General features: G+C 40.9%; 4 protein-coding genes across 4 annotated transcripts; all 4 read right to left on the bottom strand.

Moving 5' to 3' along the window:
- Window positions 1-234: 234 nt before the first annotated feature.
- Window positions 235-1,303, bottom strand: LOC108110603 (targeting protein for Xklp2 homolog). The gene is made up of 2 exons (XM_017219701.2): window positions 973-1,303; window positions 235-914 (listed from the first exon to the last, which is right to left on the bottom strand). Exons 1-2 carry the CDS (start codon window positions 1,264-1,266, stop codon window positions 345-347), a joined length of 864 nt encoding a protein of 287 aa, XP_017075190.2. The 5' UTR covers window positions 1,267-1,303; the 3' UTR covers window positions 235-344.
- A 17,599-nt stretch (window positions 1,304-18,902) lies between these two features.
- LOC108110576 lies at window positions 18,903-19,702 on the bottom strand. Its single transcript, XM_017219673.2, has 2 exons — window positions 19,593-19,702; window positions 18,903-19,535 (listed from the first exon to the last, which is right to left on the bottom strand). Exons 1-2 carry the CDS (start codon window positions 19,654-19,656, stop codon window positions 19,141-19,143), a joined length of 459 nt encoding a protein of 152 aa, XP_017075162.2. The 5' UTR covers window positions 19,657-19,702; the 3' UTR covers window positions 18,903-19,140.
- A 5,651-nt stretch (window positions 19,703-25,353) lies between these two features.
- On the bottom strand, window positions 25,354-25,696 carry LOC121529973 (probable G-protein coupled receptor Mth-like 7). The gene is made up of 2 exons (XM_041818137.1): window positions 25,505-25,696; window positions 25,354-25,447 (listed from the first exon to the last, which is right to left on the bottom strand). Exons 1-2 carry the CDS (start codon window positions 25,669-25,671, stop codon window positions 25,435-25,437), a joined length of 180 nt encoding a protein of 59 aa, XP_041674071.1. The 5' UTR covers window positions 25,672-25,696; the 3' UTR covers window positions 25,354-25,434.
- Window positions 25,697-26,267: 571 nt separating this feature from the next.
- Window positions 26,268-27,192, bottom strand: LOC108110446 (probable G-protein coupled receptor Mth-like 7). Its single transcript, XM_017219514.2, has 3 exons — window positions 26,716-27,192; window positions 26,516-26,666; window positions 26,268-26,458 (listed from the first exon to the last, which is right to left on the bottom strand). Exons 1-3 carry the CDS (start codon window positions 27,190-27,192, stop codon window positions 26,268-26,270), a joined length of 819 nt encoding a protein of 272 aa, XP_017075003.2.
- Between the last annotated feature and the right edge of the window lie 239 nt (window positions 27,193-27,431).

Below are 27,431 nucleotides of genomic sequence, written 5' to 3'. Positions count from 1 at the left end.
GACCTAAGCCATTTTAAATGAACAAATTGAATGTGCGGAAGCACACATGCACAGCCACAGCAGAGGTCGTTGGAATAGAAATGAAAAATATAATTTAATTTTATAAGTATCCGCAGTAGTCAGAACCCACAAACACTTTATAAAAATTATAAACTAAAATGATCTGAAAACATCCCTTGGATGCTTTTATTTCTCCCCCAACTGTAGGTTTGTATCTGTGGTTGCCTGCTGGTGATTATAGTAATTTAATTTCTTCGAACAACAAAACAAATTTGTAACAAAAATCCAAACCAAAACAAAAAAACCAACTGAAAAAACGCAAAAGTAAAGTGGAATTCGCCAGGTCAACGTGCGGTGTGTGGATGTGGGTTAGGTCGTGCTCGAAAAATGGTCAGTTGGCGTTGCTTTTGGTAAGCCTCTCGTTCCGCCCGTTGGCGCTGCTCCTCCAATTCTCGACGTTTTGCGTCCTGCACCTTGGAGTTCTGGACATTGAAGAGGCGACGCTGCTGGACACGCAATTCCGCCGACAGGTTGAAGGGCTCGACTTTCGCTTTTACCTGAGAAACTCCAGAAACTCGATTTGACGGCTTTAGGGGTTGCCTGCTGCTCTGGGGAATGGGTTTGGCCTTCGGGAACTGCTTCTTGTGTAGCTTTAACTCCTCCTCTCGCTCCTTTCGCAACTGCTCCACCCTTAAGCGACGTTTCTCTTCCATATCCCAAGAGTTCTTCAGCACATTGGGAGTCATGGGAACGGTGACACGGTGCACTGCGTGCTTGATGAACAGGCGTTGGTGTACTTGACGGAAATCAGGCATTGGTCGGCTACGGAACTCACGCTGCTTACGCTCCTGCTCCTTGCACTCACGGATAAGCTGATCCTTGCGACTAGAATAAATGTCCTTGAAATGATAGGCCTAGACGAGAAATTCACAACAAATCTATAGAAAAAATATGATTTTTCACAAAACTTACCTTAGGAGCCGTTATTTGTGGAGGAAATCTAGGTTTCTCAGAATGGATTTTATAAGTCTTGCTTAGACTGGCGACCAAGGCCTGAGAGTGTTGCTGGGCCTGGCTGACAATTAAGCTGCCACGTCGCTGGATCTGCTCCACCTGCTCCCGATGTAGTTGAATACTTGACAACTCATCAATGGCGGAGTGGAAGATCTGCCCATGGCTCGACCACTCGGACCTTTCCGATGCAAAGCCGTCCAACTGCTGCATGCCCAAATCGGACCAGTTGTACTCCATTTTCAAGTCCGACATTATTATTATTATACGAAGTAATTCCGGGTTTTGCTTTGTGCTCACGTTAATGCCAGCTAATGTGAAGTGGCTGGAATTCTAGTTACATTCAATTATCAGCCTACTCAGAGTCCAGGTCTCACATGGAAATGTTTTGTGCATTAGTGAAAATTTCATTTGGACGTGCTGGTATGAATAATGTAAAGTATTCCGACTGACACTTGTCCAATGGTTCTAAATGAGGCTAGTCGAGGCTGTCTGCAGCTTCCGCTCCCAACTGGATGCACTTCCAAACGGGGGCGCGGAGCAGGCTAAGGCGTGGACGTGGCACCCCCTTTCGGTCGTCGATGCTGTCACTTTCCTGTCCAACTGTCTGTCCCCGTCAGTCCAGGATGTCTATGTGGTGTCAATTTGATTGCAAAGGTAATTCAAATAATCTCATCATACACAAGCTAGCTGTGTATCCTGCCTCGTCCTGTCCTGTCCCTGTACCCCTGTTCATCCCCAATCCTCCTCATCCAATCCGCATCCGAATCACAGTCTCTCCCTTCATTTCAACGACAACTTCAAAGCGAGCACTGCAAATAAATCAAATTAAATTTAACATTTTTTTTTTTTTGCCTTGCTGTGTGTGGGGGAAATTTAATTTTCAGCAACTGATTTCGTTGGATTTCATTAAAAAGGTTCTCTATAATTAAATTGATTAAGAGATGGAATATAAAAGTGCGAAATGTGTATACATATATTTTAATCCGTTCCAGCTAATGATTGCGAAATACCAGCTTTTGGCAGCGGACCAAACAGTTTGAAAACACAGCGAAATAGTTTGTTAATTGGTTTTGTTTGGCGGGATACGCCCAGTTTTATATAGGGTCAATACGGGGTAATTCAATAATGAAATCTTAATTGAATACAAATAGATAAGTATTTAAAATAAATTCTTTGACAAAATTATAAACAAAAAACAAATTTAGCAATTTCAAAATGATGACATTTCGCTGGCATTTATGAATGCCATGAAAGCCCATGAGTAATTAGTAAAAAGTGTCGTATCTTATGATGCCATTAAGAGTAATTTTCCTTATTTATCAATAGGGATTTCACACTCTCCCTGTGAGAGCTGTAAAAGTTCGCTAATCTAGCATGCTTTTTGATTAACCACAAGAAGTTGTCCAGAAGTTTGTGGCCCAGACATGTGCCATAATCCACTCGAGCTGAGTAGGAAGCTGCCTGCAAATCACCCGTCCTGATTAGAACTATGTAAATACACATGTCAGTGGATCTGCGAGGGATACTCCAGCACATGTGCTGGTAACTTTTTAAAAGCCCCGCCAGATAGCCGACATTGCTTACAAAATAAAAGTTTGGCCTTATATCTCTGATAGACATTAGTAAGGCGAAAAGTTAACAAAGGGGCCAGCGAGTTAGAGTGCTGGGGAAAAAACTTACCGACTGATAAACGTGCCTCACAAACAGAGAAAGAGAGAGCAAAAGTTATCCCCGAAACTTGCCGCAAAACAAAAACTCCTTCTTCCTATCTCAGCGATAATTGCTCCTTTAACTAGACGATTTTTTTGCCCTCATTTCCTTTTGAGCAGACCCACTCCTGATTAGTTTGTAACTAGGGTTTGGGGGGTAGTGGCTCTGGGTCTTTGTGTATTATCTTTCAGTTTGCAATTAGTGGCTCATTTAAAAGAGATTTGCAGCAGCGACTTTTGCTGATTGGATGGGGTCCAGTTTCTAGGCGGGTCAAAGGTCCCGGAGCCTTCACAGTTCCCGGTTTCGGAATGATTGAAATTTGACCCGGAAAGCAGAGGCGGGGTGTGTACGATGCCAGCGCCATCCATGCGAACAGGTTCGCATCCGTGCAAAACATTAAACGCTACGACTTTTCCTGTACCCACATTCTTCTCGAATCATTTAACCCGAGCGCCATTTTCATAAAACGAAATTATTAAAATTGTTTATTCGGGTATGTCCTGGGTGTGTGTGTGTGTGTCCCGCCATGTGTGTCGCTGCTCCCCTTGGATGGGCACATTCTGCCGCACAGAAACATTATTGAGCAGTTAAGTGTACAGGAAAGCAACTTTAAATTAAATGGAACAGTGCCTCTCAAAATTGAAACTGAGAACGGTTATGAACCTCTTAAATATTTATGGCAATTGGTATTATCTTTTCATCTTACGATGTAGAAGAATGAGCTCAAAATATTTAGTTACAAAATATATTTATTTTATATCGAAATAGGTTACTATTTTTATTGTCTTTTTTTATCGAAACTGCTTGCTGTTACGATTAACAAAACTCTACTTGTTAAAAGGTAAAACTTTTTATCCATTTGTATCATCTATAACTTTAAACTTTTTATCTTGGCTAAGCTATGTTTATTTTTGGCTTGTTGTTTGTCGAATTATTAAACACTGCGATTGATGCATTTTTCACATTATTTGGGCCACAAATCTCACCCGAATAGAGCCGTTTTCCGCCACATGACATTTTACATGTCGGACAAAATGAATTGCGAATTTATTTATCGATATGTTTACGCCAGTCGGCAATCCAACAAAATCAAACAAACGCAATCCAATTGCGGGGACTTGTGGCACTGAAATGAAATGTGTCAGGCCATCAATTAATGAATATGTGCGACAGCGACCGTATTGTCAATCATAATTATTGATTGTCCATTACGACCTTAATTTATGCATAGCAGACGGAAAGTGTTCGTGCCGAAAGGCGGTAAAGAATCGATTAAAATGTTTGTTGGGGACATCAATTCCGCCAGAAATAGAAATATTGGCCAAATGGCACTCCCTCGCAAGCTGATTCGTGAGGTGTTGACATTAGGGTATCTATTTCGGATATTTATGGCATTGCCCTGCTCAGATTATTTATGGCAATTAATAGTTAGGGCGTTGGCCAACAGAATGCAAATTTAATTTGTTAGTCCATATAGTAGGAGTTGGACAAGGGAGAAGCAAACTTACCGGGCTCAGAGCCAAAGGCCAAACAATGCGCGCTTTCTTATCGCATGTCAGCAGCAGCGGCCGAGAATCCCTTTCGCAGAAAGTCCCACATGTCCTGCCATATCCTGGCATATCCTTGTCCCGAAGTCCAGCCGAAGCCGAAGCCTCACTTGACGCAACAGCAGACCAATAAACAAAAGCATTAAACCCATAAAACAGGGAACATGGCACTCTCGAGAATTAACACTACATTATTCACAATGCAATTTCGAAACAAGTGAAATGGTGATGGGGATAGGTGATCGAATGCGTAATACCTAATATTCTTTGATTGTTAAAGTTTCTGTAATATGGGAAATTAACTAATACGACGTGGTATCAATCTTAATGGGGAACAAAAGATGGTAATGTGATTTCTTCAATAAGAAGAAAGTAAAACTAAGATTTGATCATAAATTATAGAAGTTTTTAAATATATAAATTCAACTTTCCCAAGCCCAATATCCCCTTTTAACTCCTGGGTAAGTTTTATAAAAAATGTTTCAACTCGAAACGGCAACGAATGCGAATGCATATGGATGTGGTAGAATGGCATGGAGTTGGAGTGCGGTGGTGGGACGTGTGTTCATGTTGAAGGGAGGAGGGGCTGGTGACCCACATGTATGCCATTGTGGCCGCGCCATTTGCCTCCGGGCGGTCTTTTGCGCTCCGTAGGTGTCTCTCTGTGGGCCACGAGGATCGGAACTGGGATTGGTCTGCACCTTTAGCTTTCGCCCCTTTTTTCATTTGTTAAAAAATGTGAAAAATTAAAAATATTGTACGCGTGCACACACACAACAATGTGCGAGAGTGTCTATATATTCCCGGTTGCTCCTCGGTTTTCCCGTGATACTTTGCCGTGTTCCTTTTATGCATATTTCCCACAACACATTTTGGAGCCGAGGCATTCGCTTTTAAATCATCCAAAGGGGGGGCGGCTGTATATATATATATAGTTAGTTCGCGGCTGAAGTCGGGCTTATCCCATCAACAGCATCAGAGGTGCCCGCCCTCCCGCATCTCCTCCCCTGTGTTGATTTATGTTCGGAGTTTGCGTTCATTTATCATTACAGTTGAAAGCATTGCCGCTTTGTTCCTGGTCTGTTCCTTCCTTTTTTATTAATGCACAATATGCACAGCAGCCGTGAAAGAATAATACTTTTAATATAAGTTATTTTTTATGTTTGTGTGTTTGCAGGTGCCAAATGTGGTGCTTATCACAGCAATGCTTTTACCATTTACATTTTAAATAACGCCAATCGATGGCTTGCCAGGGGAATAAAACAATCGTTTGGCTGAGCGATGCAGTAATGGGAAAAGCTTTCAAAAAAAAAACTATTAAAAATATACAAAAAGAGCTCTCTACAGCTTAATTTAATCCTTTCGAATAAGCTGCCGAAACCAAAATTAAGTCGACTTAAAAGTAAAAATGCAAAACTGACTAACATTAAGGTCAAATGTAAACCAAGGCTATAGTATTAAGGAACATAAAATGTTAACCTTTAACTAAGCTAACATAAAACTGAGATATATATTTTAAAATCTCTTAAAAAGTCCTTACAAAAACAGCAAACAATGGAGGGAAAATAATTGGTTGACCAAATCCGTAGCTTCCCATAAAACTACAAATATGCTTTAAAAGTCCTTTTGTTAGAAATGGAATGAAAGCATTCTGTCGTTTTTGCGGCGCCGCTTAATTAAAGTCCTTTGCCAGCAGGAATTTTTAATTCCATAAAAACAAATACGAGCGAAAGGAGCAATGTTCACCGGAGACAATCGTAAAAGTACAGTGGGCCCTGTGCAAACAACCGAACATCATCAGCAGTCAGTTGTGTTTGCGCAGCCGTGAGTAAAAAATTCAAAAACATAAACGGAAATTACCACAAAATAGAAACCGCAACCGAAGTGGAGACACCACCCAACCATACAACCAACCAGAAACCTGTTTTGGTGGCTCCTTGCCCACAACCTCTTTGGGGTGCAGTGTCCTGGCTGTGGTCCTCGTCCTGGATGTTGTTGTTGCGCCGCAATCTAGCAGGACAATCTTTTGATTAACATTCTTGGCTCTTTTTTTGGGGGGAAATTAGTTTTTATGTTTATTACCTGAACCATTTAAGGGCGCTGACAATGCTCGGAGCCAAGCAGAATATTTCGGGGCATTCCCGCGTCCTGCTGATGATGATGACAGGAAGCCAAAAGCGGAGAAAAGAAACGATCCTAATCAATACTTCTGGCTCCTGGCCAGCAGCCAGGCACTTAATTAATGCAAATGGTGGCCATTCGTTGATTTTAATTTAGATTGGCGACTTATTATGTAAATCGAAAATTGGGAAAACGCATTCTGGTCGTTCGTTCGGCTTGCGGCTTCCATACGACCTTCCATCTTCAATTAAGCAATTAAATTCGGTGTCCTTACCGATGTGTCATTACCAAATGTTAGTCCAAATTAATAAATGTTATGGACCAGGCCAAAAGGCAAACAGTTTATTGCAACCGAAAGCTGACGTTTTAATTAACTAATCATTCTGCTGAAAATATTTCCTGTCCATTTTGCCCGCTTACTTTTGTCCAAGCTCGAGGATTTGGTCGCTCACATAAATTGAATTTGGTCCTTTCGGTAATTTCGGTGTTTGGCAGTGAATGTCCATGGTCCGAGTCCTGAACCAGGCCAAAGGGGCGGTGGCATTTGCTGGCACATCCTGGCCATAACCGAACTGCACCTGCATTTGAGTTGTCGGGAGCTGCCTGGTAAGCCTGCTGGGCATTTTGACGGTGTTTTGTGTGGGAAGCACACCGTAAATCAGTTGGCATTATTTGTCACATGCACAGAGCTTACAAACTGATAACGAATATTAATTTTGCACCTGGCCAAAGGTAAGCAAGAATCTGAATGCGAATGCAAAATGAAAACTGCTGCAAGCAAACTTATAATGTCTCCCTGCGCATAATTCATTCTGTCCGGGCGATGATAAATTCGATGCAAAGTCCGGAGACTTAAGTCGGGCAGGTAATTAAATCAAAAGATGTCAACTGCTAATGGAAAACAAATATTTTCCATGGTCCTTTGAAAATTCCATGGTTTTTCCTATTGGCACATGAAGACATGACGGAGAGAGTGAGGTGAAGAAATTGCTAAACAAACATTTGAAACTCAAAGGGAAAATGGGATCACAGCATTTAGTATATTAATATTGCTCGAAGTATCGACGGGCAATGATTTTAGAACTTTACAAATGGCAGCAATGCAATGTCAGTTTGTTTTAGTTAACAAAAATTTGAAAGACGATATATTTTAAACTCTCCTTCTAATAATAAGCCTTTAAAAGTTCAACTTTTCCGAGTATTAAATTTAGCCAACATACGCAGCAACATTTAAGGAAACAAATCAATTTGGAAATGAAATAATTTGTCTATTTTTTGATAAAAATCATCCAACCGCAAATGAAAGTGTTCACAATTTCGCACATATCGAAATGTTTGCGGTTGGCCAAAAAAATGTTTTTGCCTCGGAAGAAATAGTAATTTAAAATATTGCGTATTAATTAAGGTGTGGCAGCCTAGTTGGGAAGCATTCGGTCATTGTGGTTGCTACAAACATATAGCAAGTTTATTCCTTAGAATGTTTTGGCCAACTCGTTTGAAATTTGATGCCCGAAGCAGCAGGCATGCAATTGCTGGAATTGCCCAGAATAGCAATTAAATTTTCGCCACAAATTGCACAAATTGACATCGAAAATAAATTCCCTGCCAGGAGCAACAACAAAAGACTGCAACTTAAACATTTTTAACGACTCCGGAGGAAGTCGCCTGTTCTTCACAGCCAGCTGCCTGTGCCTTCCCTCCCGTTCTCCTGGTCCAGTGCATTATTCTGAGACCTCGTCGGCGCTACTCCCCTTTCAATCCTCCCTGCATTCACCCAACTTATGGAGTGCCAGGAGAAGTTAGTGCTACCTGAAGTTTAAGACCAAGTTGTCGGCAGGCGCTTCTCGTGTTGCCTAAACAGATTAAGCTCCAAACACATGTGCTCTACAATTTTACGCGTTGCCACCACCGCACTTTCTCCTTCGCCGTCTCTCACCTCCGGATCCTGGATCTAGGTCTCAGGATTCCGGATCCCAAGGCCCAGGGGCCCGGCATAACCGCCGCATTAATTCCTAGTGCCAGACACCTTTCTCGTTAGCGGTTTCCCCAACTTATTTAATTTCACAGAGCCTCGACCACGACGCCTCAACTTTGCTTGCTTTGAATTTTGCGTGCGCGGAAAATCCCCGGTTGGAAAATCCCGTGCGGAAAAGCGGATGTATGTGGGCAAAGTTAAATAGCTTTCGTGTGTGTGTTTATTCAAATACCGAATTGTCGACATCTTGTTTTGCCTTATTTAATTATCGAATGCATCAGCAACAGTTGCCACTTTTCAGTGCGACATTTACCCAAAACTTTTCACGTTCATCGCGACCCGCAGGCACCCGCTTTTCACATTTTTCCCAAAATTTTCCGTGTATAATTTATGGTCTGCAACGGATTTGCACGCGGCCTTAGTTGGGGCTAACGAATGCGCATACGTGCGCTCACGTAGCGGTAAAGATAAGGGGACAAACTATATGTGTATATATGCTGGATGGATGCTATCGGACTGGGCTGCAGATACCCAAAGGAAGGAGCTGGAGGTCAGGGTGAACATGTTAACAAGGGATTTTCCAGAGGGCCCTAAACGATGGAATTTCAGCTACAGCAAACTTTTGGATTTCTGTTTGTTTTTTCATGTTTTATTAAATGCAAAAAAATGGGAAATATAAATGTCTTAATAAATCCGTTTGTTTGGATTAACTCATCAATTATATTAATTCATTAATTTTGCTTTATTTTTAAAATATATTTTAAAGCGAACTTTCATATTTTCATTTCGTAAGTCCTGAAAACCAATAATGTTGAAATAAATTTTTTTGAAAATTGAACGACAGAGTTTAATGAATTTAATCGCATTACTCAAATGCCATTTAAATCATAAATGTTCATTACAACATTTACATAATTGAATTGCATGAAAAATGCCTCAGGACCGAATTGCCGGGCACATGGTTGTTGATTTTTCAAATTCGATTTAGTGAGTCTTCTGGCATTTGCTGTTATAATTTTATACATTTCATGCAAAGCTGAGCTTGGATAGAGTTCAAATTCCATTGTAGGATCTGAGGGCTTATGGCACTTACTGCCCCAAGCATAATTAAACGCTCTGGAATTTCATTATAAAATTCGCAGACATTTGCCAGATGCCAAAGTCTTTTCTGAAGGGGCGGAGATGGCAATCAACTAGAGGTGGGCGCGAAAGTAACTTTAAATTTACAAAATATTTAATCTTATGAAATATAAAATACCTCATAAGACTATATAAAAAGTATTTAAAAGGCCATAATGTCGGAAAATAACTTAGTTCTAGACGATATCATCACGACACTCGCCCATCTCCAAAATCAGCTGCTGAAGGCTTTTCCTTTGGTAGTGAAACAAATTCACTGGGCTATTTCTTCTCGCCTCTCTGGAATATTTTCCTTAAGTTTATTCTATATTGAAATTTGCTCGTTAAGCGGTAATTTTCCCTGCGAAGTCAGTTTCTCGTGCAATAACCCCTCGAACTTGAGGGAAAAACCCAGGCAATGGCCCTTGGACCGAGTTGATTTTTCACAATTTCCGGTCAAGCGAAAGCTGCCCGGCACCAAATGGCGGAAACGTAATTTGGCTCTTGGCCATTATTTTCGGCTCTGACCGCAAAGCCAAAGCGAACTCATCGTCCTTCGAAGGGTGGGGCATGGAGTCCATCGCCTCATCATAATCGAAGCCACCAAATTGAAGGACTGCGGCACAATGCGGTTTCCGCTGCCAGCTGATTGGCTTCCGTTTCCGCTAATTTTTGTGGAAAAGTTGGCGCCGATTTACGGCCGCTCGCCCAGAAGCCGATTTTGCCCATGTGCCTTTGTCTCCGGCCTAGTTGATGTAGTTTTTGGCCAAAGAGGTGACTAAGGATCTCCGAAACAGTTGATTAGGTTCAAAGCTTATTACGTTGATACAGTTCAGAGGGTTCCAAAAGGCAGAGGGAAAAGCTAAACAGCGGAAGATGGGAATTATAATCGATATGGGATTACGCTAATGGGAATTAAAATCTCGAAACTAATTAGTAACATACCATACTTTCGACTTAACTTTTAAGAGCTCTCAACTTAAAAGTCTTCCTGTTACTTATATATATTCGATTTGAAATCAAGATGGCTGAAAGGATAACACATACACCAAGCAGAATATGTTTATTGCATCGAAATCAGCGACTGCAGATCCAAAAGCGAAACCCTGCAGCCAAGTAAAGCAAGTCGAAATCCTTTTCGCCCAGCCTCATATCTCTCTCTCGTCGGATTCTTTTATTGCCCTGCACATTCGCTGTGTCTAAGCACATCAAATATGTATTCGGAATGGAAATTTAAAACCTTATTACTGGCAGCGTGGAGAGCGGAAAAATATAAATATTTTATGGCAAAAATATTGCAGCTCGGATAGGGACAATGTATGCACTACTGACCCGAGTCCTGGCAAGGACACACAGCTCGACTCGGACTAAATCTAAACGTCTTTTCCACTTCGCAGGGCTTCCCGTTGCCTCTCGTCCTTCTTTTAAATTGTGTAACAAATTGTTCCCCGGGGACGAATTTGGATTAAGTAAAAAAAGGGTTTATTTACGATGCCATACATAACGGCCGTCCAACGGTCCAACCGCCCGACCATCCTTCCTTGGTCCTTTTTTTATTACGTGCCCAATACTCAATTTGGCCATATTTAAATTCATCGTCTATTCCAGCCAGCCGGCGGCCATTTCGTATGCACAAGGAGAAGGCAGCTGCGAAGGCAAGTTCCCAGGAGTAGTCGGCAGATCTATTGAGTGGTTATTTGAATTGAACTTTGAGGTTGGATTCGCTTCATTTTTATGTTATTTATTATGCCCAAAGTTCGCCCCCAGGCACACGAGAGCAGAGTGTTGAAGTAAAATGAAATACAACCCGGGCCGGGAAGATCCCAACAAAAAATATGAAGAAAGAAATGAAAAACCCCGAAATGTTTAAGCCAATGCTGCTGGCCGGGTTGTAAATTTTGGCCATAGGTGGGCAAAACTTGTTTACACAATTTTCTGCCGCTGTCTCTGTTTTTCTTGTCCACCAGGCGCCGCTGGGTCGAAAGGAAAGAGCTGAGCAGAAATTTGCAAACAATTTAGTTGCGACGCGACCAGCTGGCATCTTGATAATATTTCGATTTATGCCCCCAAAACCAAGTCCTGTTTACCCCATCTCGATGGTTGGGGAACAGAGGCGTTGGCAGTGTAGTGGGTTTAGCGTAGAGGTTTTTCTGATTACAAACAATAGTTGTAGCTCTCTATTGCGGAAATTGTCAATCCAGGATCTGCATTCAGGACTTTTTATTACTTCTAATTCTCTCGAGTTCTGAACAATGCACTTGAAGAAAAGGTGCGGGACAAGCTACGAATAACCAATTAAGAAAAAGGAAATACTTCTGAAAGGCTTAGGAATATCCATTCTTGAAGTTTAACATACAAAAATAAGTAATTATTTTTCTGAGTGTATGAAAAACTCTTTGTTTTACTTGTCTCAGCACTGAAAACTTTTCGCTTGAACTTTTTTGCGGTTGTCCGCCCACAAAACCAAGCCCCAGGCCTGTCACACACGGTAAACTTCAAACTGTAACGAGACGGAACTGATGTCACCTGAGCTGGATGCCAAGGCTTTTGCGCTCAATTTGACAGACAGCCGTGGGTTTGGGTCTGGGTTCGGGTTCGGGTTCGGTGGCTGGGCTGCGGATGAGCTCGTTACTAAGTTCGAAGCCGAGACATCTGTCCAGGTTGTCCTGGCAGTCCTGATTGTCCTGCCAGCCCGGAAACGTTGACAGCCAAACAAATTTGATGGATACGAATGCAATCCACTAAAATACTTGTCTTCATTGCAATCATTTGAAAGCTAGAACTTGTTTTTCGTTATTGGAAAATAAACCTTAAGAGATGTTTTCTTTTTAAGTTAGTTTTTACCATAAAATTTATTCAAAATCTAGGGGCTGTCAGTGCGGTTGATGATTAAGTAATTAGCGAAAAGGCAGGCAAACGAGGCCAATTAGCTGAAGAACGGAAATTAAGCACACATCACATTAGCCAGCGATGCGATCAAGAGCCGTTCGAGGGCTTGAAGGACTCGAAGGACTCGAAGGGCTGGCTGCATTTCTTTTGCCGCTTTTTGTGTGGCAATTAGCACGCCCCGCCGCACTCGCCATCGCATCTGGGGACCTTGGCAGCCGCATTTTCCCGCCAGAGAGAACAAAATCCGGGCCCGGCAAGGAGCTGCATAAAGCGCACATTGAAAATTAATTGCGCCCGGTCCGTATGCGAGAGTAAGTACGAGTATATCCGTGTAGCAGGTACATATCCTACGTGCGTGAGCAGCAAACCGCAGGATCTGGAGGACGAGGAGCAGGACCAGGACCGAGGAGCGAGAAACGAGGACCGAGAACCCCACTGCGGTGGCCGCGTGGTTCGCCTTTTATGAAAAATTAATTTGCCCTTTGTACCGCAATAATATTCCCCTTGATCCCGCCAAATTCCCCTCGACTGTGCTGGCAACCGGAGCGTATGATTAATTTTTTGTCCTGGTCGGAACAAAGTGGTGCCTCCAAGATTTTTCGGTGCTTGCCGCGCTTAAGTGTTCCACATTCACATGGTAATTAAACTCCATTGATATATGGTTCTGTACATGTATTAGCTTAACTTACTTTACTTTAAAAATATTTAAGTTAGTTAAGCTTTTAGTTAGCTTTCAAGTAACTGCTGTGGAAGGCAGTTGTAAAGAGTCATGTGCAGGCCCCGAAACTTATTTTCCATCACATGCCATTGAGGGGGAATGCTGCACTCGAACGTGTAATTCCATAAAACTTCTCGGTCTGTTTAGTTTTGGCACAAGTGCAGCAGCTTGGGCAACACTTTTCCCAGCCAGATAGAAATAGAAACGAAATAGAAACGACCATTTTGCACCGCAACAAACAATGCATATTTCGCAACACCACAGCAACGGGCCCGATGACAACGACGGAACTAGTTCCCCAGTAAGTTCTTGGTAAACTTTTGCACAATGTCGAGCTGTTTCTTTTCCTTTCTTTTGGGTTTTTTAGGGGTTTCCCACATTAGAGCAGGAAAACCGCAGAAAATTATGCAACACAATATGAAATGCATTTGAAAGACAAGTGAATCTTGTCAAGTGGCAGGGCAGAACGCCAGGGAGCTCCGGCGAGCACTTGAGTCGGTGCTTTAATCAAAAGTCAAATATTTCATGCCAGCCGGACAGGCTCTGAAAAATCCCCCATTCCACCCACATCGCACATCCCACATCCTCGCCTGGCTGAGAGGAGCATCTGCTGTCGGGATGCAAATGCAGCCGCTGCTAACCCGCACAATAGACACCGCCGTCAACGCCTCGTCTTTCCTTCACGCCAGAAACTTTCCTCGCCAGCACTGTGAGAAAGTAATACTTTATGCGAGATTAATAAATTAACTTGCTTTTGCTTTAAAATATGATCAGATTTAATTAATTTCACACGGAGTAAAACTGTCTTGGAAGTAGAACTTGAGAAGGAGAAAATAGTTAGTAATTTCTCCCAGTGCATCTATACATGCTGGGATCATAGTGGAACTCAGGGCTTGGGGGAAGGGCCCGAATGCCTGCGCACTTGCAGCCACTTCGGATGACTCCGGCTTGGCTCATGACTCCGGTCCTAGACACTCGCCCACATCCCGTAGCCATTCGCCCTCCTCCGGAGCTGGCTGCTTTCATGGAAATTACATTTTTGCATTGCCGTCGTCGTCGTAGTCGTTGTCGCTGCTGCTACTCAAGTAAATGCAAATATTTCTCATTTCTCTTACGAAAATTGTCAAATGTATTCAAAAATGTGCGCCGCATGCGAAATCTTTCTGAATATGTATGCGTCCGTCTCCATCCCGGTTCTTTATTTGGATTCCAATGCAAATCGGAGTTGCAGGGATTTTAGCTCTTAAAATTACATGGCCAAATCATATGAAATTGGCTTTAGTTACATGAATGCATGCGACTTTTCGATGGCATTCGTATTTTGGTACAAACTTGGCCATCAAATTATATTTGTGTGTATTTTTCGGTGGATTATAAGCCTTTCTGCATTTCATTAATTAATTTTGGTTTTCACTTCTGCATTTTAAAATCAAAATTGTGGTTTCTGATTTCTAGCCTTACCATATAACACTTTTAATTAAAACTGCAATTAAACTAATTGCCAGTAGACCAGAACCGCAATCAAATTTAAATCAATTAAAAATTATAAACATAGGAAAATAGAACAATATTTGGTTTTATTTTTATAAAGGTAGATAGCTTCAGGATAACAAAATACATTAGAAAAATTAACATAATTAAAATGTTGGGCCCACCTTTCGGATACTTAATCTTCGTTTGGAAAAGTTTCTACTTTGAGTTACGACTTAGGAGTTCATTTAATGATTAAATTTAACGTCTTTTGCTTACCCTTTTTCGCCGGCTTTAAACTTTTTAAAATCTCATGCTAAGAGGGTTTTCCTGTTCATCTCTGCATAATTACAGTCATTAAAATTTTAAATCGACTTTCGTGGAATTTTTATCATAAGCCTTTTTCAAAAACCTTTCAATCTGCGGCCTTCGCTCATTTTATATGAGCTTAGCTTTAAAATTGCTGCGATTAATTTTCAACCCAATTTCTGATTATTTCCACACCATTACGTTTCCTAATTGATTTTCCATTCGTTTTCCAGCATGTCATTGCAACAAAGGAGCGCTTGATAAAAATATCCACAGGCTCAGATACATGATGCATAATTTGCGGATATTTTCATTCAGTTTGTTATTCATTTTCCGCGAAACATAAACAGACATGAATCCAGCATAATGGCAACTTTTCCAGCTGTTTAAAAATGAATGCGAATGGCTATGTGATTAAATAAATTAATTAAGCGACCGACAAAGAGACAAAAGAGATACTTGATATCAAAACAGAGGCTGTGCAAGCTGGCGAGTGAATTAAAATTGTCATATCTTTAATGAGTGCGTTTAAGCTTCAAATTGGTCAGTGAGTATATCAGAATAGTTAGCAGGTAAATTCTTGAAAAATTCAATAATAAGATTTTTTCAATCTCATCTCCATTTGGACCAAAAATACGTAACCCCATAAATTTATTGCTTTGGTCAGACTGAAAAGATACCGAGCTGTATGAGAAATGAAATGAAATTTGCACTTGTTTTGCAGCAAAGACTTTGCCAAAACGCAAAATGAAAATGGTTTTTATTTATGATATTCGATTTTGCATTATTTATTACATACATTTTTGTTGTTCCAGCAATACTTGGGAAAGTGTCGAGCAGCAACCATAAAATATTTGCTCTCAGCATTTTTCAGCATCCTTGCCAACGGATTGATACACATTTTTCATCTTTTCGCACTACCAGTTGCAATAAATACAATTTGAAAACAAATTCTTATGGGATTTTTTCGTTACGCTAGTATAAATCTCAGCTCTGACTTGCTTGGCTGAATTTGTCTGTGAATTCAATTACTTAAAAAGTATGATTTGAAGGAAAAAATATTTATGCAAAGCGGTGACTTTGAATCTTATTTATTCGTTTTTTGCTTTATTATTTATATGGATATTCCTCTTTATTCATTTTCTTTTAATATCTAGATCACCTCTTATACGGAATCCAACGTACTAACTTACATTCCACACGACCACAAGGCTACAACATTTTGTAGCTTTTCATGGGTTGTAGCCTGGCCACTGCTATGTAGCTGCTGATTTGGTGGTGAGTTCCGAGTGGAGACTCTGTTAAAAGACTGTGGGATAACATTTTAACATTAAATATATAATTAACTCACAAAATATAAATAAAATGAAATGTCTTCATTGAGAGTCCATCCATCGCTGCTTTAGTTATACTTTTTGTCAAGTTTTTCAACATTATAAGTTTAAGAAACTGATGTTATGTATCATAAAAACTATATAGTCTTCATCTCCAACTTGCTTCCTGCCCATCTTGTTCCAAATTCAATTTAAAAAAATGTTTTCTCAGAGTTAAAGTGAGCCTGGCATATGGAAATGCCGTCCAATTATAAATGATATTCCAATGACAAGCCACAGAGTGTATTCAACGAGACATTCTTCGACTCCGTCTGTCAATCAATGTACATGAAAAAGAGACATTTTTATTTGGCCAATTCTAGACAGGAACCCCTCGGCCCGTTCCCCAAACGACTTTCCAATGGAGTTGTTGGGTTGTCCCTGGTGGATACAAGGACTCAACTTGAGCTCCGGCTAGGCCTCCTTCAGCCGTCACGGTCCTTCGATCAAATTGAATTGACATGTGTGACTCGGTTTGCATTTGGCCAGAGTCTGAGTCAGAATTTCGCAAATGTCCGGACTTTCTCCAGGCCCTGCCCCTGCCACTCCGCCGTGTCTCTGTCCAAAATGAGCAAATGCCGGAGTTTGAATGAGTCATGTAGCCGGAGCTTTAACTTGCCATGTGAACGAACTCCGGCCGCAATAAATTTCGAATGGAGCCGAATCGAATCTCTTGAAACTCGGAGCGGGAGCGTGGCTGCCTGCACTTAAGTTTATTTCCCTCTGCAGAGTCAACACAATCAAATCAAGTGAATGTGTGGGGCTCCCCGGAGATTGTATGTTCGATTGCAGTGCGTTTATTTGCGAAGACTCCGCTGCAAAAGTCAATTGACTCAATAAATTATTTTTAAGGCAATCAGAGGTACTTCTGCGACAAAAATGCAATCGAAAACTTTGGTATTTTATGTCTTTGGAGAATTTTGCGTCGACATATTCGAGAGTGAGTTACACATATATTTCCACTGACCCTCAAGTCTTTGAATTTTAGAAGTTTATCAACGAAATAAAGTAAATTGAAGTAAAGTTTGGAGAAATAAAAAGCAATTCCGTTTTTCGATTTCATTTAAATGATTTATTAAAAACCTCTCACAAGTTGCCTTACCTTACTGATTCCATTCTGAATTTAAGCCGACACATTTGGGTCTAAATTAAATGTTTTAAAATAACACAATTGTCGGCTAGCTTAGCAATAAATTTGCCTTTTGACCAATAAATCAAGGTAGTATCCAAAGACAATTAGTGAGAATATTAACTTTTCATTAATCCAGAAAGTGGACTTCAAGTTAAAGCATTCAACCTAAAGAACTCTCAATTAGTGCCAAACCAATGCTGGCCATATACATGTCATTTGTGGCTGCATTGAGCAATTTGAAATATTTTCAATTATATTTGGCTTGGGCGGCTTGTGGGCTGGGCTGTCCTGGCCATCGGCTGCTCACAAGTGAAATTAGCCAAACTATTGAGGTAAACAGGGGCCGAGCCGACAAGTCGTCTTGTTTGCGCTTAAAATTTAATTTCACGCACAATTGAGTTCATGCATAATTTGGGTCCGGGGTGATAAATTATTGCTATTATTGCACACGGCGGCGGGGGCTTAAGGAGGTGTTTCCGTGAAGCCACAAGCTGACCAGGCCACATTGCATTTCACAGGAGCGAAGGATCAAGGAGCTGGAGGAGCTGGTAGAGCTGGAGCAGGGACACGGGCAAAATAATGACCCTTCCCCAGCCAGGCTCGTTGGCTGCGTTCATTAATTCGCTGCCATAAAACCCAGACCAGGGGCATATTTTGCCTAGCCTGAATTTGCATACTTTTCGCACTCAGCGAAAAAACTTTACTATGAGATTAATAACAGTAAGAAAATGTTGTTCCTTGTTAATATTATAAAGTACTTACTGTTTTACTTTTTTAAGAACAAATTTACAGAAATTAGAAAGTTTTTTTGATTCCTAATCCTTTTTCCCCAGTGCACAGGGAGGCAATGAAGTAACATGAGGCACCTGTTACCGCGCCACAAGACTCGAGGCAGCCGGGCCGGGATCCTGGCCAAAACGCCTACAACACATGTCTGCTCATAATTAATGTGTAAATTGTAAAGCTGCGCTCGCCCACTAGGCCATTGGCTCCCATAGCCCCACATCCCCGTCTAGTCATTTCCTTCTCCATGGCCAACTATTCCATTGTGGCCATGTTGAACAGCGAGGGCAACCAGCGCGAGAACAACCGGGGTAGCTGGTACATCGGTGCTTTGGCTTTCGTGGGGTGTCCCTTCAGCCTAGTTAATGCAAAAACATCGACGTCAATAAACAAGCCATCCCCCAAAGCCACGCCCCCACCAAATGCGTTATGACGCCGAGCAAACTTAATTGCATTCATGTAGTCTGCGTTCACCTGCCGACCGGCGTCCAAAGGGAACCGCATCCGCTGCTAACAAAACCCTCTCTGATTCACATCCACTTATTTATGGGCTTTGATTGTTTGATTGGGCCAAACAATAGTTTGGGGTTCACTTGAGGGTACCTAAAAATAGCTTACCCATTAGACGATTGCCGTTGACGACTACAATGCCGTGCTTGCCGACTCATTTAATATTCATACTCGTCTTCACTCTATCAGAAAATCAATCACGTTTTTATGATGAGTTTTGATGTGAGCTAAATTTCAGACATTTACATAACATTTTATTGAAATGTAGCTGAGAAATGTATATTAATCATATAATCGTGAATATTTCTGTAGAAATTAGCAGTTTAAATTAACCAGAGGTCTTATTTCTATGTCATAATCAGCATGTTATGTCAGCAAATCAAGTAAGTTTTATCAACAAAGTTAGTTTTTACCTTTATACAGGTATTTATTTACTTACATCTTTACATCTTAACTTATTTATTATTAAGTCAACTCTCATCGTTGAGGATTTCATAGGTGCGAAAGGGTTGGTCATGATATAAATTACAGAACCTATTCAGAGTGAGAAGAGCGTCTATGGCACTGGGGAGTTCAAAAACTAAAAGTTGTTTTTGGCTTCTCACAACTTTAATGCTGAACACAAGTTCAGGGAGTTTCAGATCCTCTTTTAATGCTTTGTTTAATAGATTATGAGGATCTTCAAACTTATTATAGCTGATGAAAGTCAAGCGGGGATTTCCAAGGGAATCCAACTGAAAGTCTCTGCACTTATCCAAACTTTTGACATATTTTGATTTTGATATTTGCTCCCAAATGGGAATGCTCCGCTGCTCTTCTTTGGGAAACATAAAGTCGTTAACATACTTGGACCCTGGCTTTGAATCTGTGATTAACACCAATTTTAATTTATTCAGTAATTATAAAGATAGAATAGACTTACCAGCAAGACCAAGTAAGATTAATATAACAATGGAAAAAGTTGCCAATATTTGCAGCTCTCGCATTGCGGCAGCAACCTGTTTGCGATCCGAGATTCCAAATAGAACTAATGTTACTTAACTCTGTTTCGATTGCTCAAAGTATCAGTGAAGAGAGCTGTTTCAGCTTAACACGCTCTCTAGCATTAAGTCATTGCTTTATTCTCTGGAAAATTGACTAAGTGATTGCCAATTCTGATTTACTGTCAGCATTTACTCAGTTTTTATTCTTGTCGACATTCTGCTGATTACTTTTATTGTTATTTTATGATTAGCAGTGTAAACTGTAGTATTACGAATTCCGGTTACTTAATTTTCAACACCTTAACTAAGACTAAACTTTTATTCAAAACAATCCAACCAGCGTGATTCAGGCCTTCAGATGAGCACATCAGCTTTGGGTATGGAATCCTTATTATTTTTGGGAAAGGGGCAGCAATTGAATTGTCGTGTGCAGCAAAGGACCTTTGTGACATGAGCAGGAGGTCCTGGGCTTTTGTAGCCATCGACTTGAAACCCGGCCAGCCATTAGTGAGATTAAAACTATGACTATAGCCGAGGCCAAAAGAAAGGCTCACGAGGGCACAATGTCGCATCGCAGGCTTTGGATTTGGCTTTGTTTCAGCTTGAACAATGGGCGTATCTCTTGCAGTGACGCAGTGCGTACATTGTCCTTCGCAGGACAATTGCCGGGGGGAAGGGCTTGAAAAAAGGATCCAAAGGGGTACCGAGGGTGGGGATTGAAAAGATATACCGCTCAGTAATGCAAACATCCATAACAATCCAGTTGACACAAATACAGCCCATCCATGAAAACTATTCCTTCTAATCCCGAGCCATTGTTCACTTGGCAGCCATTCAGAATGCATTCCCATCGACTGGCTGTGCAATTTGTATAATGCCGATGCCGCATCGAATAAAGGCTCCTCGAACTATCGCAGCTATCTGACAGGACTGTAATTGACAGCTGATTATGCAATTCATTTGACGTGGACTCATTGGACTCGTCGAATCGTATTGGATTCCAGCAAACTGCAATTAATCATCCCCCCAGCCACGGACAGACAAATTAAAGCTCGGTCAGCCTGATTTCATGTTTGTTCAGATAATTAACCTATCGCTGGACATTAGTTAGTTAGTTAATAATAGAAAAATTAGAACGAATGAATGAAGATAAGCTAAAATGCATTTCTATTCATTATTTAAGCTAAAAATTTAACTTTTCACATTCAAAAAGTTCAAAGTCTTCCAAGACTAAACCTCAGGACTTGTAATTAAATTTTGTGCTGCTAACAGCTTGTATTTAACCACCGAAAAACTTATTTGAACTGCAGGCTCTGGGGAAACGCCTTTATTGTGGTGACTCAAAATGTTCTTTCAGTAAATATGAACAAGAACCATAACTACAGCTTAGGTCAGCTTAATAGTAGAATGTCTTTAAGCTGTAAATTGAATAAGTATGAGAGAAAATCTTAAAGAAGGTTTAAAACTAGGAAGAAAGTTTTGATTAAAAAAACAGGTCTTAAAGGTTATTTGTTTTCTGAGATGCTATCAGTTTGCATTTAGCTGTAAGCCAATCTTTTTCGTAAAATTTCTAGGCTCCCTTTGTTGTGGTTTTCTGCGGAGACTCCTTCTTACGTTTTTTACTTACAGGTTTTCACATTGATTTTGCGCATAGTCAACCTGGAAGATGCTTATGAGTTATGCCGGAACATTTCAAGTTTTGGATGGATGAAATACTTGGCAATTTGGCAGCCACTCGTGAGTATGTACAAAACAATCAAATGGCCCTCATATCTCAGCTCAAACCGTCAAACTCAGCTGGAAAGACTTCAATAAATTCTAGAGCAATAATGGTCAGGGAGTAGAGGAATTGGGGGGATTGGTTAACTTGAAGCTTCGTGCTGGGGAAAAACTGGAGCGCTGTGCATTGTTTGCTCGGCAATATGGTCACAGCAGTTATATTAAATTCCTACAAAGGCTTCTCCTTTGCCGTTTCTCCACAGCGCAGAAGAAAGGCAATAAAAATCATTTAACAAAGTCAAACAACAATAAAAATTAAACTTCGCCGTCAACACAAGAAAAGAACGAGGCAGCAGTCGAGCGTAAAAATGCGCCAAAGTACACAGAAGCGGGCCAAAATTAAATAATAAATATAAATATAGCGAATAGAATGCGAAATGGGAGATTTGAGCAGGCGAAACTTTTCGCAAATTAATTTTCAAATCTCTGCGCTCGGCTCATGTGTTTGTCGGTGTCATTGTGCCAGGGCGCAGACCCATTACCCAATACCCTGAACCCAGAATCCAGGACATGGCGATTTATTATGTCATGCCTCGTCAGGCTGGCAGGCGGGATGGGGCTTGGAATCGGAAGATGAGCATGAGCGGGGCATCATCATAAATCAATCCATTTGATGAGCAACACTCCGGGAACAGGGCAGGGTGAATTTAATTACACTTAAGCGGCAGGACGAGCCAGGCCAGGATCCATCCTGAATCGTCACACATCTGATTTGACCCCTTCCTTTCTTCCATATCCATTTCCCCTCTCCTTTTCCCTTTCTGGGCTGACAAATAATTCCCTTCGATCTAACCACTTCGATTCGATTTCTATGCCGGTTGCAATGCAATATTGCTAAGTGCTCCTCGGCCTTTCCGTGACTTGACAAAAGGTACAGAAACGTTTACCTTTGTCGTTAGTCGGATATTGGTTTTGATTTGAAAGGCCCTCGACCCGATGCCAGTGTATTTAGAATTTACAGAGACCCCTTTCTCTGTTGGTTTATGAAATGACTTTCCCGGCCCTCCCGTCGCTCAGTCCTGAATTAATTAATATTGGAAAACTATTGCAACAGTCGGAGAAGCAGATATAGAAAGAGGGGAATTTACTTTTCTTTTATGGCTGGTACAAGCTAACATTTTTCATTTATTAAAACTTATTTCCTTATTAAACACAAAAAAACTATAAATAAATCATGACTTCACTTCAGATATTGCTTTTTCATTCACTTCGCTGGCGTCTTCACATATTTGCAATCATTTCAGCGTAATCGCAGAGCCAATCAAGGAGCTGGAAACCCATTCAGCAGAAATGGAAATTACCAAGTCCAAGTCTCAGGAAAAGCCACATGAACTATGGTATTCCAGCTCTCTGCACCTGCAGATGAAACATGTAAAATGCAAACGAGTTTTTTATCACGCACACCCAACATTTTCGGGGGCGCACTCCGTGCAATTACATTTTTAGGGGAAGTGACTACTCTGCGAAAGGAAGCGTTTACCTTGGGGAAGGAGAGCAGGGAAGGGCCATGAGCATGATGACGACGTGGAAGCCCTAAGTTTGTCATGCGAAAATCATACAAACTTGGTTTTCGTGTGCTCGCAGAAGTAATTGAGGCGGAAATCCCTAATTGGCACCTTCAACTCAGCGACGACGACAAAAAGAAATCATCAGGACCATCGTCAGATGAAGGAGAAGCGAAAGATGGCAACTTGCATCGCAAAGAGGGCGTCAGGGGGGCGGCGCGACGGCAAAGCCAGCACACGTAGTCCCATGCAAATGGGAAAACTTTGCTCATCAGCGCACACAAATTGAGTGAAATTATCAGTTCAAGTGAAATTTACACTTGCTTGTTGTCGCCTGACAGCGGCACTAAGAAAAAGATACAAAATGTATTCAAAATCCTTTTTAAAGAATATTTATAAGATATATTTTTGATAAATTTCAAAAATTATTCAAGAGATAAAATTAAAGAAGAAAATTCCACTCCATTTCATTGATTTTTTACTTTTATTATTAAAACTGGAATGCCTTATGGTAGCCTTATTTCTTCGAGTGTATTGTGGTTTTCCCTACAAGATCCCACAACTCGAATATGCAAATGTAACTCTACACTTTCGCCCCGGAGCGTTCTAATTCCGCTTAGCTGCAAATCCAATTAAACATACAGCCAGAGCATTGCCAAAAAATAAAATAAATATTAGGAAACATGTGTGCGATACTTCGCACTTTTCGCCGGCATCTGGCAGCCGCGTTCCCAGGCAGATTAATGGCCGAGGAGTTGGGTGCCAAGAGCGGCGACATCTGCTACATAGTAGCCACATCCTGCCAAGATGCGAGCAGGAACCAAAAAAGCTCCCAAATGGCTGCACACATGGCCTTCGTAATTCAACCCACTTGATAGAGTCTGCTATGGCCACATTTTATGGCTCTTTAATGGATTAAATAATGCTAATGAGTAGCTTGGCATAAGACAGGGGAACGGCTGTATTTCAACTACTTAGCATATGAAATAGTTCTTAGAAGAAAGTTAATCATGGTTAGTTAATATTTACTTTAATTATTTTATTATTAATGAGATACAAAAATATGCCATAAAGATAACTACTTTAAATACAAATTGTTTGTGATAGCAGGATGAAAGAACCTTCTAGAGACCACATCAATCAGCAATTATATCGCATATTCCTAGGCTGCTACCTCCTGCCGCATTTTCCAGCCAGGCCACAAGCTGTGAAACATCCATGGTTCCGGGGATGGTAAAGGGCAAAATCAAAGTTCATTATTGCTGCAGTTGTGGCAAGAACATTCGGGGGAAGTCCCTCAACAACCCTACACATCATCTAGGTCTCTCCAGCCATCCGTCGTCTCCACATGGCGTATACGCAATATAAATACGTAATTGCATGAAACACCATGGAAAACTGGCAGAGCCATTGATCAACTGGCAGTGAGCTGAAAGATGAAAGCCGAAAACCGAAAGCATCGAGGCACAAAAGAGCAAAATGAAGGAAAGGTGAAGGAGCAGAAGGAGGAGCTGTTGGCCAGGACCAGAGAAGCTCATCAACTAAATGCAAAGTTCTTCCAGGCAGCCTGTAGAACAAGAATAATTGACGACGACACGACGCTGGATAATGAGGGGAATCCCCATTCAGTACACACACATACACACACACACACACGGACACACAGGATATGACAGGGAAATGCAGACGGCTCCTTGCAGCACTATAATCCTGCGGAAACACTTGAAAATGATGGATGAAAATTATCGTTTTCTGCAACGCATGCAAATGCGCAAAATTACTTTCACATGATTAATACTCCACCGGGGCAAAAGCTGCTCCAACTTGAACTCCATCACCATCATCATCGTCAGTCCATAATTAATCCAGCAAAAGGAGCACAAAAAAAGTTGAGAGAAAGAAAACAAGCAGACAATTGTTGAACCTCATTTGAAATTCATATTTTAAATATTCGTCAGTCAATTAGAGAGCCAAGGACTCTGACACCGAATTTGCATTCAGCCGTAAAATTATCAAATTAATATTCCGCCCCCAAGAATGGTGGAGCAGAATGATGCCCCCCATCCATCCAGCAATAACTGTCAAGTCAAGTCAAGAAGTTCCAAACGCCGCACATTTCGGCAAGTTGTCAAGACAGAGATACGAAAGTTCTACGGTCCAACAATGCCAATTTGATGGGAGAAATTTTAAAATATTTATACACACGCACAGAGAGCAGAGGTGTGCTGGGAAAGTTGCTGGCCAAATTTGTTAATTGGAAGCCAAAAGTTTATCTATGAAAATGCTAAGGATGCCCACTTGGTACGCCCAAAAATGTATAATAATGAAGCAAAAAATTAGATTAGTCTGTATCCCAACTGGAGTGATTAAACTTTCAATGGAGAAGTTTTTCGCCATTTTGGTAGTAGTTATTTTAAGTTTTAATATAACAATTCAAATTGGTTTTGCCAACGGATTATCATTTTGTATCTAAAATTCCACTCACTCAGCATCTTCTCTACTCCCGAATTCTGCAATGAAAAGGATCAGTATAGCAACATCTAGCTTAGCCTCTACGATTTACTCACCTTTCCATAATCATTTTAAGCGTTGTTTTTTTAAGGATCAGCAGCACAAAGGTTAATATACCAATGGAGCCATTAATGTACATAACTATTAGCATGACCCATTCCCAGAAAACATGGTAGTCCTGCATTCCATGGGGAATGATTTCCAGCATCCAAAACACGCCCATAATGATAAAGAGACGAAGAGCTTGTCCATATCTGGAATAAGAATAAGAATATATAAAGATTATAATATGTAAAATACTAAAAAAAAATATCTTACAGTTGCTTTTTGGAATTGTTCGTTCTTTCCCTCCGATCGTTGAAGTTGCTTAGTTTACTCCTCACTTTGCAAATGTAAATTACCGTTCGGCTGAATGTGATTAAATTAAAGGTGTGTATGATCAGGAAAGGTCCGTAATAGTATAACCAATTGGTAGAATTACCACCTGTAAATAATTGTTTATTAACCGACAATTACCTTCAATGATTACCCACCTTTCACCTCGCACTTATCAAAACCAACCAAAGGCAGCCAATTCCATTTACCAAGATCCCAGTCCCACATTTTATTTAACACAAATATTACTCCAGTGGGAATAGCAGCTATGCCCCAGACAAAGATGTTGTATGCCACAAAACTACTGTCTGGATTGTTCCAAACAATCAACTGGAAGAGCTTATAGCTGATGACCGACTCCCAGAGATTGAAAGCCATCTTGAAGTAGTACGAGCTGTAACCTAACGTATCTCTTATCATTAACTACCAAGATTAAAATATGTGTTACTTCCACTGACCTGCTAAAGAGCATATATTCTTTAACAAGCTGAAATCATCGAGAACCATGGTGAGATACATTAGGAATCCACAGAATATGCTGCAGACTAGGCACTTGCCTATCGCATTCAGGAGCTTCTTAACATAAAGATAAACGGCGATGGTAAGGAGAAAACATATCAGAGAAATCACCATGACTGGAAAACATAATCGAATTTGATATATTTATATATAAAGTATAGAATTATCCTTACGCTCCCGTAGTGCTGGAGGCCATCCCTTTGAGCATCGATGGTGTACTATCCAAATGGACTTTGAGAAGTTCGAATCAATCCGAGTTGGATAGAAGCAGTAGTTCGCCCTGTCCAGAAACTCCCTCGAAGAAGGGATATATATTCCTCCGTCCTGAAGATTTCATATTAAAAAGAAACCAAACACAAAATTAAATACAAACCCTAAACAATATGTACTGGTCATCTCTTAGATTGATCAGCTCGTCACAGGCCCAAAACCGCTCTCTTATAATAAACAGTTCTTTAAGATGATACGGCGTTGTCAACTTAAGATCCGCGGACCGCACATATAGAAAGGGATCGGCCTTGGCAATCTCCTCCTTCAGGCCATCGTCGCACTCTCCGTTGGCCAACAAGTTCTTTCTGAGGCAGCAAAACCGGACGCAGGGCCATTGGTTGCAAACACAGGCTCTTAAATGGGGCTTCACCGATCTGTTAAAGCTCCGCGGCCCCAAAATGTAGCTATATTCCCCAGTTAGGGCTGCAGAAATATTCATACCATCATAATCATAAAAATCGTTTTGTTTTCTTTCAGATTGTGATATATCGATCGTATCGAAGTATTTGCAATTGGGAATGTCTGCCTTTGAATTCACGATATTTAGAATGAGAACTAAACCAAAAAATTCCAACTGCATTTTGGATACAAGAACGTCCGACTTCGAGAGCTTAACTGGAGTGGAGCTCCACAGAGTAGGTTTTCAGATTAAATACTTTCGCCCCAAGAACTATACAATTTTTGAAACTGACCTTATGTTGCCGAAAACTCGTAATCATAAGCATCGTCTTCCTTGGGGAGCTTTTAAACAGGGTAATAATTACGAAAAATAAAATTGTTAAATGTATTTCCTTTGGCTAGAAACTAGTGGATTTCACA

This window comes from Drosophila eugracilis, unplaced genomic scaffold, assembly GCF_018153835.1.
Source record: "Drosophila eugracilis isolate 14026-0451.02 unplaced genomic scaffold, ASM1815383v1 contig_2152, whole genome shotgun sequence".
NCBI lineage: Eukaryota > Metazoa > Arthropoda > Insecta > Diptera > Drosophilidae > Drosophila > Drosophila eugracilis.
The sequence above is the reverse complement of the archived record's forward strand: the minus strand, read 5'-3'. Positions and strand labels throughout refer to the sequence as shown.

Excerpts from the sequence above, each read along its gene's own strand:
- LOC108110603 (XM_017219701.2), bottom strand. The coding sequence starts at position 1,266 with ATGTCGGACTTGAAAATGGAGTACAACTGGTCCGATTTGGGCATGCAG. Across the intron at positions 915-972 it reads CACAAATAACGGCTCCTAAG|GCCTATCATTTCAAGGACAT; the intron begins GTAAGTTTTGTG and ends TTTCTCGTCTAG.
- LOC108110576 (XM_017219673.2), bottom strand. The coding sequence starts at position 19,656 with ATGCGAGAGCTGCAAATATTGGCAACTTTTTCCATTGTTATATTAATC. Across the intron at positions 19,536-19,592 it reads AATCTTACTTGGTCTTGCTG|ATTCAAAGCCAGGGTCCAAG; the intron begins GTAAGTCTATTC and ends TGTTAATCACAG.
- LOC121529973 (XM_041818137.1), bottom strand. The coding sequence starts at position 25,671 with ATGGGCGTGTTTTGGATGCTGGAAATCATTCCCCATGGAATGCAGGAC.
- LOC108110446 (XM_017219514.2), bottom strand. The coding sequence starts at position 27,192 with ATGCAGTTGGAATTTTTTGGTTTAGTTCTCATTCTAAATATCGTGAAT. Across the intron at positions 26,667-26,715 it reads ACCAGTACATATTGTTTAGG|GACGGAGGAATATATATCCC; the intron begins GTTTGTATTTAA and ends TGAAATCTTCAG. Across the intron at positions 26,459-26,515 it reads GCCTCCAGCACTACGGGAGC|TCATGGTGATTTCTCTGATA; the intron begins GTAAGGATAATT and ends TATGTTTTCCAG.